The sequence below is a fragment of the Solanum verrucosum genome, unplaced genomic scaffold (genome assembly GCF_900185275.1).
Source record: "Solanum verrucosum unplaced genomic scaffold, falcon-dt-bn FXZP01000103.1, whole genome shotgun sequence".
NCBI lineage: Eukaryota > Viridiplantae > Streptophyta > Magnoliopsida > Solanales > Solanaceae > Solanum > Solanum verrucosum.
In genome coordinates this window covers 1,007,442-1,016,732 of record NW_026020048.1, presented here as the reverse complement: position 1 = coordinate 1,016,732, position 9,291 = coordinate 1,007,442, and the positions used below count along the sequence as shown (strand labels likewise).

The 9,291-nt window shown below is 31.1% G+C and overlaps 3 protein-coding genes and 1 pseudogene across 3 annotated transcripts; 2 read left to right on the top strand and 2 right to left on the bottom strand.

Moving 5' to 3' along the window:
* Positions 1 to 2,288: 2,288 nt before the first annotated feature.
* Positions 2,289 to 3,366, top strand: LOC125822961 (uncharacterized). Its single transcript, XM_049502419.1, has 3 exons — positions 2,289 to 2,559; positions 2,639 to 2,745; positions 3,196 to 3,366. Exons 1-3 carry the CDS (start codon positions 2,289 to 2,291, stop codon positions 3,364 to 3,366), a joined length of 549 nt encoding a protein of 182 aa, XP_049358376.1.
* Positions 3,367 to 3,564: 198 nt separating this feature from the next.
* LOC125822960 (uncharacterized) lies at positions 3,565 to 4,383 on the top strand. The gene has a single exon (XM_049502418.1). It carries the CDS (start codon positions 3,565 to 3,567, stop codon positions 4,381 to 4,383), a length of 819 nt encoding a protein of 272 aa, XP_049358375.1.
* Positions 4,384 to 4,835: 452 nt separating this feature from the next.
* Positions 4,836 to 5,672, bottom strand: LOC125822959 (uncharacterized; annotated as a pseudogene).
* Positions 5,673 to 6,637: 965 nt separating this feature from the next.
* Positions 6,638 to 7,172, bottom strand: LOC125822756 (protein MAIN-LIKE 2-like). Its single transcript, XM_049502195.1, has 2 exons — positions 6,744 to 7,172; positions 6,638 to 6,649 (listed from the first exon to the last, which is right to left on the bottom strand). The coding sequence occupies exons 1-2, from the start codon at positions 7,170 to 7,172 to the stop codon at positions 6,638 to 6,640; spliced, it is 441 nt and encodes a 146-aa protein (XP_049358152.1).
* Positions 7,173 to 9,291: the final 2,119 nt, after the last annotated feature.

The following is a 9,291-nucleotide window of genomic DNA, read 5'->3' as shown; positions in this document are numbered from 1 at the left end:
GGTACAAACCCCTCGATGTGGTTATACGGGCCTACTACCCCCCCCGTACTAGGTAACCAAGGTACCAACCCCTTGATACGGTTACCCGGGCCTACAACCCCCTGAGCTAGGCTTGGTCGATTCACAACACTTATATAGAGAAAATCATATACATGTATCCATTTCATCATCATTTCAATGATTATATGACCATCCGACTCATAGGACGTACATTGGACATTCCATTTCCTAAGAATTCTATCAATGGCATTTTATCAAACACATGGTGGGCTATTGTTCATGTAGATAAAATTATGTCTTTCAAGAGTACTAAGTCCAACCAATTCCGAAATACATATAAATCAGCCTACCAACAACATAAATATATATATCAACCTTCATAATTTTATCATGAAAGCATGAAAACCATAAACATCACATAATAATTCCATTTCATGATAATATGCAAAAATAGACCATAATAGAATGTGTAGTAGTAATTCCATAATTCAAGAGTTCGTAAATGATCATAAGGACCCATAAACTTGAAGTAAAATAGAGGATAAATGGTTGGACTTGTGGAAAGGAAGGTTTCCACAATCAACCCACATACCTCAACTTTGGAGAATCCTTGATGAAGATTGGAATGGAGAATTGAAGCTTGAGATTGAGTCTTGAATCCGGAATTAGAGCTTGAGATCTTTGAATTTGGCTGAAGATCTTGGTGAAATTTTGAAGAGGGCTTAGAGAGTGTTTTTGAGTGTTTTGAAGCTAGAAAGAAATATAACTAAGTATGGGACATATCCTTTTTTTATAAAAGAAAAACGTCCCCAGCCCGCTACAGTAACTTAGCTCTCTGGAAATTGCAATTCTGCCCGAACAGGTTTTACGAAAATGATCATAACTCCTTCATCCTAACTCGGAATGAGGTGAAACCAATTGCATTGGAAAGCTAACTCAAAGGGCTTTAATTTAATAGGTGGTGGCCCTTCCAGTTCCTTGTGTGCTAAGAGATATTCCCCTTTAAAGTTGACCCTCCAAATCGCATTTTTTGTGATTTTCGAATTTTCATACGGTTGCTCTAAAATTCGGGTTAGACCCATTTCCCACTCAATTTGACCCCCTGAATAAGAATATGAAGTCGAATTTCCGAAATCATACACGGATTTTGAGATATATGGAAATTACAATTATAGGTGTTTCCGAAGCACATTTTCGGGCATTTTTGGGGTCGTTTCAACAACAGCGATTTTTTAACTCTAATTTTTTTTCCTCCAACTAATATCGCTGTTATGGTAGCGTTTTCATAGGAAAAAAATTGGCAGATTTTTGGAAAATTGCTGCCAAGCGTTTTCCTTAAAAAAAAAATTCTTTTTTTAATTATTTTTAAAAATTTTATGAAAGAACAATTATTTTTAAAAGAAATTGATGACAGGGAGCCTGATTCCACCCAAAATTTTGGACTCTACATAGAAATCATCAAAATAAGACACGAACTTTAATCGGTGTCGAATTAGGCTGCCTTTTCAGTGATTTTTGTTAAAAATTATTTTTTAATAAAAACCCTGCATTCTATTCAAAACGAAAAAAAAAAGTAAGAAAAATAATTTTAAAAAAAAATTGAAGAGAAACGAATTTTTAAAAAAAGAAAAATTTTTAACTAAAAAGCTGCCAAGGTAGCAATTTTCAGCCATTTGACAGCTTTTTTATAAAAAAAAATATATATATATCTTGAAATAAGGCAGCGATTTTGGTGGAACTAATTTTTTTTTAAAGAAAAAATCGCTGCCTTTGGCAGCGATTTTGGTAGTAGTATTCTTTTATTTTATTTTATAAAAATAAACTTGTTTTATATTTTTTTAAATCACTAGCGATTTTCGTTAATGTTTTTTCTTAAACGTTATTATAAATTTCGTGGAATTTAAAATATCGCTGCTCGTGCAACGTCTTTGCGATTTTTAAAGAAAGGAAATCGCTGCCAGGGCAGCGAAATTCCCCTTTAACTATTTTTTTTAAAAAAATATCACTTAAGACAAAGCGATATCATAAATAAAAATTGTCTTATATATTCATGATCATTATTTGAATTGGAGTGTGTCAGATTACAATATGGGAGAGCCTAGCCATGCTTTCATGCATTTGAATTCTTTTTAACCGGAACCAACTGATAGGTAAAAATTGTAATGTTTTCTTATTTATTAGAATTAAATTTTTTTAATATGCAATATATTTATATTATTATATTTTCTAGGTGTGACTAACTTCAAGATACAGTGAATTATTGTACACAAATTGTGAATAATAATATTATGGGTGATGTACGAGTTGGTGAGTTGCATAGTGATGAATCTTTGGAGCATGAACTAATCGATAATGATGAAATGTATGAGGATGATGATGATGATGTGAATGATACACCTAATGCATCCATTGAAGATCAAAGTGTTAATCATCATTCTACAGTGATTCCATACTTAGTTCACACTAAAGAAAGTGCAAAAGATTTTATCTATACAAAAGATGATGGTTCTGTCCGAACGGCACTTTGGAATCCAAGCAATCCTAAATATATCCAGTCAGGTTCGATTGTTGCAAACTAAATATTTTATAGTTATTTATTTATCTGTTGTTGATTAATCTAATTTGTATATGCAACTAGGTATGCTATTTATGAATAAGAAGCAAATGAAATATGTCGCAAGAGCATATAATCTTGCACTAAAAAAAGAATTTCCTTGTGATCAATCCAAAAGTAAAAGTTGGAAAGTAATTTGCAAGCGTCATGAGTTGGGGTGTAATTGGATGATTCGCTTTAGAGAGATTTCAAGTGATATATGGAAGGCAGGAAAAATGATTGAACCGCATACTTGTCTTACAGATAATTATAAGGAGGATTATTTCAATTTGAATAGTAACATGATTGCCACTTCATTGATACCATTTGTTATGCAAAATTCAGATATAAATATTAAGATGATCCGTGAAATTATCAAAGGAAAGCATCACTATACTCCTAGTTATAGAAAAACACAAAAAAGTCGGAGAAAAAAATTTCAAATGGTTCATGATAATTTTGAAAGTTCATTTAAGGCATTACCTCGATTCATGGTTGCACTACAATTATTTAATCCAGGCACTATTATTGAGTGAGAGCATCATTCTACAACAATGCAAGGTGAACAAATCTTTAAATTTCTTTTTTGGGCTTTTAAACAGAGCATTAATGGTTTCAAAAGTTGTAGGCCGGTCATTTGCATCGACGGCACACATCTTTATGGATTGTATGATATGAAACTGTTAATTGCGGTTGGGATTGATGCTAATGGAAATATTTTCCCACTTGCATACGCGTTAGTTGCACGTGAGAGTTTTGAATCTTGGTCGTGATTTCTCAAGTTATTATGGACACATCTTGTTTGTGAACGACAAGGAATTGGCTTCATTTCTGACCGTCATCAAGAAATCTTGCAATGTATTCAATTTTATGATTAGTTGAGTCCACCCAACACATACCATAGATTTTGTGTTCGACACTAAAAAACAAATTTTAATAAAAAATTTGTAAACAGTGAACTCGAGAAATTAATGTGGTTGGCTGCTACAGAGCACCAGAAGAAAAAGTTTGTACAACGGATGCAACAAATTAAAATATTGTCTCCTGCAACATATGAATGGTTAAATAAATTTCCTTTGGAAAAATGGACAATGTATAAGGATGGTGGTCGTAGATCGGGTGCCATGACGACAAATGTGTCTGAGTCATATAATGATTTATTGAAAAAAGCTCGGGGGCTTCCTGTGACTGCCATGGTTCAAATGACGTTCAAAACTCTTGTTGATCGTTTTGTCGAAAGAAACAGCCTTGCAATCACAATTCTTCAAAGAAATATGTTGTGGCCTCTTGCAATAGATAAAAAAATTAATGATTATTATCAAAAAGCTCAAGGGCACACAGATATGATGACTTACAACACTGGTGATGGAGTATTTGAAATTCTTGCTTTTGCTCATGATGGTAAAGGTGGAAATGTCCACAAAGTTACTGCAAAATGTAAGAAATGTTCTTGTGGAAAATGGAGAAATTATCATATGCCTTGCTCGCATGCCATTAAATTTTGTAGACTTCGCGGAATCGAGCCAAAGTCATATGTAAGTAAATTCTACAATACAAAATATTACAAACAAACATACGCTGAGACATTTATCCTAGTGGGTGATGAAATGTATTGGCCGCCAACTCATTTTAATTTAATTGCAAATACTGAATATTTGCGAACATGTGGTATGCAAGTAAGAAGCCGACTTAAGAATGATATGGATATAGTTCCGGCTCGCATGGCCAGAAAATGCAGTGTTTGTAAGGAAACAGGTCACACAAAGGCACGATGTCCTACTCGATTTTAAATATATTGTCTATATTTTTAAGATGAATGTAATTTTTCTGCCTTGTTATTAATATTATAATATATCGTTTTTAAATACTTGTTGACATGAATTTAATCTGTCTTGTTGCATTTTAAATATATTGATTAAATTAATCTTTCAAGTGAGTTAAAAAGTAAAAAGATAATTTAATATTTTGTAAGTACACTACATTTATATTATAATTATATAATCGATTTGACCTAATTTAAACAGTATTGATTTGACCTAACATAAAAAGTATTGATTTGACATAACTTAAAGGAAAAGAAACATCCTGCAAATGTTGAAAATAAAGAGGAGAATCTCACTGCGATGACAATAAATTTCAAACTCTTTGTTTAAATTTACACGAAACAACAAATTTCAACACACATAAAAATCTGATTTGCTGCATAAAAATCTTTAGTCTTTCAAGTAAAGATACATAAAAATTATTCTTCTGAGTTTTTCGAATCTTCTACGTCTTCATTTTCAGAATCTCTCTCATTTTGATAGTGACTACCTGCTCCACATCTAGTTGATTGTGTAGCCTAGATGTTCTTCGAAGTGGATTTTCTATATCAAAAATTGAATGTTGTGAAGCTTCAACATTAAACCTTGGATCATGGGACACGGTTACCTATAATACAATACAATACAATATTATATAATATAATAAAATAAATATGCACATAAAATTAAGAAAAAATTATAAAATTTCTATGGAAATTATCATACTTACATTTGAAAAATTCAACATCCCACCAAATGGAGAATTATGTATAGGAAATCACGCATACCATGCTGAATACCATATGAGATCAGCTGAATTGCGCAAAACTAGATATTGAAACATGTGGAGTTACAAAACCAATTGTTTCTTGACTTGAAAAATTAGTATTAGTGTTAGAGGGGCCTGCAGAAAAATCAAGTGTGGGATAATAAGGCTCGGGAGTAACCACCAAATGTGTGTTATTATCAACCAAATTATCTTCATCAATCAAATGATCCTCCGCACAATTTCGACCATGACCTTCACCAGCGCTCCTTCTACCTCGACGTGCACTATCTCTAGGTGTTGTTTGTCGCGATCTGCGAGATATTTGTACTGGTGGTGGTTCATCGTATTGAGTGTGAGGATTGTAATCAGGAGCAAAGCTCAATCGCGTTCCCTAGAAGGCCGCATTCATTGACTCTATTGAAATACGAGCGACTTTCTCCGTATATTGTCTCATTTCATTAGATTGATTTTCATCATTTTCAATCATCCGAGCTCGATGATACTGCATTTCATGACCCCTAGCCTATAATGAATAAAAAAGTATTAATAACAAAAAAAATGTTAAAGATCGATATAATAATTTAAAATTTACATAATATACATACTAATGCCTCATGTGTTCCTGCCATGTGTTGATACCCTTTCTGTACAACATGTGAATTTCCAATAAACATGCGGGAATGCCTCATATACCAACGAAAGTAATCTGCTTGATCACTTACAAATGGAGGTCAAAATATACGATTTTGACGTTGTTCCCATAAATATTGTGTATAGTTAAACGCATCTATATCCTCTTATTTTATTTTGGATCGTTTATCACGCTTAAAATGATGTTCGAAAAACTGGGTACACGGTCCAGGAATATGTTGTAAATAACCAAACTGTCTCACAACACGATCAATCATGTGTCACTCACGATAAATTCCATAAATAAGTGGGCACATGTGTCATCCAGACAGATTGTCCTGACCGACAGCACTCAAGCAATCCATTAATAACATCTTCTGAATAAGGTTGCCAAATAAACTATAAAAAAATATGTAAGTAAGATAATTATTAAATTTTTTTGACAAAAAAATAAAAACAAATATGTACACTAACTAAAACAATCTTATGAAATCTCTTTTTTGTACTATTATGTCATATAATATCTTATTTTGAGGACCTACCAAAAATCTATGTATATGTCATTATATTCACATGATTTTCTTGGATAGTGAGATATAAGTGTGAATAGTTAAAAATTTAAATAAAATGAGATACAAATATGAATAGTTAAAAATACTAATAATATTTAAATACCAGATCATCAGTTAGATTATTTAGTACATCTCTAATCACATCGATTACAATTCGTGCCTCATTTTGATGATTTCTATGTCGCGTCCATTTACGTGCAAGCGCAATTAAAACTTCAAGTTGATTGGTCGTTAGAAATTTCGGTAATGGTTGCAGGGGAATAATACGTTCTCATGCCCAAATCTACAATAAATAAAATTCAACATTTCTTATAATACAATTAAATTTAAAAGTGCATATTACTAGTATATAAAAAATAATTTAAAAAAATGTATACCTGCACTAAAGAGAGAAATCCACAAACTTCATTTGATTGTTTCATTGATGCACGACATAAACAATTATACAAATATGATAATGCGGCTGCTTCCCATGTTTGTGTTGACATTACATTTAAATTTTTCATGTCAATCAAAAGGTCTAAATTAAGCTTATTATTAGATTTATCTGAAAATATTGATCCACCACATAACCATAATAAATATAATCTAAACATTTGTTGCACCTCATGATCAGTTGAATGATCAGTAATATCATCTAAACATTCAATATGCTCAATTAATTTATATGTTAACAATCTACTAACACCAGAAAAATAATCATTATCGGGTGACCATCCCGTTAATTCAAACATCATTTCTTGTCTACCCAAAACTCCTAAAGCATCAGCGCCATTTAAAATTACAGGACTATCATCTATTACCATTCCGAACAAAATTTCTACATCTTGTCAAGTTATGGTAGCCTCACCAGTTCGCATGCGAAAGGTATGCATTTCTGGACGCCACCTTTCAATTAAAGCAGAAATTAATCCGGAGTCATACGACACACATCCTACATCAAGAATTCCTTTAAATCTACAATTTTTAAAATACTGACGAATGCGAGGATGTAAAGGATGATATTTTATATGTTGCCAAAATTCAACATCACCGCGACACGTATATAAGCAAGAATTCTCTTCCCTTAAGCTACCGTTCCAAATTCCTTCGGAACGATGATGAACTTGAATTTTTAATACATCATACTCTATTGGACCAGGATGTACGTACATATTTGACGGATGCATATCTATATATAAAATATAAAAATAAGTGTTAGTGTTAATATAATTATTTAAAGATGAATATATTCACAATACGATATAAAAGTTAAAAATTAATTAATTAAAAATAAAATAAATCCAAACGTACCTTATAGAGGAAAGACTTTTGAAAAAGTTTGAAAGGAGAGTTGGAAAATTATACTGGAAGTTTGAAGGGAAACTTCAACCAATTTATAAGAAAAATTTAAATGAAACACGTGAACTTTTTATATTTTTTAGGCATGTATCTGAGTTGGATTTTTTTTAAAAAAATATGACATGTGAATGTTTGAACAATTAAAAAAAAAAAGAAATTTGGAAGGAAATTTCACTGCTTGTTAGTGAAAAAAAATAAATTTAATACGAATTAAAAAAAATATAATTGGCAGCGATATTTATAAAAAAAAAATTCCACTAAAATCACTGCCAAGGCAGCGATTTTTTTTTTTAAAAAAAAAGTTTCCACCAAAATCGCTGCCAAGAAAACGATTTCTAAAATAAAATAATAAAATTCCCCGAAATTTATAATAACGTTTGAAAAAATAAAACATTACCGAAAATTGTTGCCAGGGCAGCGATTTTCAAAAAAATAAAATAAGTTTATTTTTATATAAATTTTTTTTAAAGAAATCGCAAAAACGCTGCACGGGCAGCGATTTTAATTTTTTTTTTAAAAATCGCAAAATGTTGCACGGGCAGCGATTTTATTTTTTTTAAAAAAAATCGCAAAAATGTTGCACGGGCAGCGATTTAAAAAAAATTATTTTACAAACAGACATTAATTAGTTGACAGAAATTTCAAAAAAAAATTAAATAAAAGAATATTTCTACTAAGGCAGCGATTTTTTCTTTAAAAAAAATTCGTTCCACCGAAATCGCTGCCTTGATTTTAAGATATATGTATATTTTTTATAAAAAAGCTGCCAAATGATTGAAAATTGCTGCCTTGGCAGCCTTTTAGTTAAAATTTTTTCTTTTTTTTAAATTTGTTTCTTTTCAATTTTTATTTTTTTTGTAAAATCGTTTTTCTTAAAAAAAAAATTCGTTTTGAAAAGAAGGTAGCGTTTTTATTAAAAAATAATTTTTTTAAGAAAAATCGCTGAAAAGGCAGCCTAATTCGACACCGATTAAAGTTTGTGCCTCATTTTGATGATTTTTACGTCGAGTCCAAATTTTTGGGTGCAATCAGGTTCCCTGTCAGCAATTTTTTTTAAAAAAATAATTGTTCTTTCATATAACTAAAAAAAAATAATTAAGAAAAGATTTTTTTAAAATTTTTTTTAAGGAAAACGCTGCTAAGGCAGCAATTTTCCAAAAAAAATTTTAAAAAAAAAACAGCAAATTTTTTTTTCTATGAAAACGCTGCCATAGAAGCGGTATTAGTTGGAGGAAAAAAAAATTAGGGTTAAAAAATCGCTGCTATGCCAGCGATTTTAGTGGAAAAAAATTGGACAAAAATCGTTATCCTGACAACGATTTTATTTTTAACGGAGTAAACGGTGTTAATATGTGTCAGAGGAAAATCGCTTCGGTAGGAGCGATTTTTCCCTTTTGGTTTTAAAAAAATATGATGTGTCCTTTTGATATTTTTGGCAGTTTTTTTTGCCCTTTTGGCTCCGGACTCCAAGGAACACTATACTTTTGTAACATTTTCTTAACTGACATATAAACTATTTTAGTGATTCTTAATGAGAAAATTTTACATATAACAAATTAAAAATTGCTAATCGTGTGTTATAGC

Coding starts and splice junctions, on each gene's coding strand:
- LOC125822756 (XM_049502195.1), bottom strand. CDS start 7,172: ATGGTAATAGATGATAGTCCTGTAATTTTAAATGGCGCTGATGCTTTA.
- LOC125822960 (XM_049502418.1), top strand. CDS start 3,565: ATGTGGTTGGCTGCTACAGAGCACCAGAAGAAAAAGTTTGTACAACGG.
- LOC125822961 (XM_049502419.1), top strand. CDS start 2,289: ATGGGTGATGTACGAGTTGGTGAGTTGCATAGTGATGAATCTTTGGAG. Junction 2,560..2,638: donor TCCTAAATATATCCAGTCAG/GTTCGATTGTTG, acceptor ATATGCAACTAG/GTATGCTATTTATGAATAAG. Junction 2,746..3,195: donor CCAAAAGTAAAAGTTGGAAA/GTAATTTGCAAG, acceptor GCTTTTAAACAG/AGCATTAATGGTTTCAAAAG.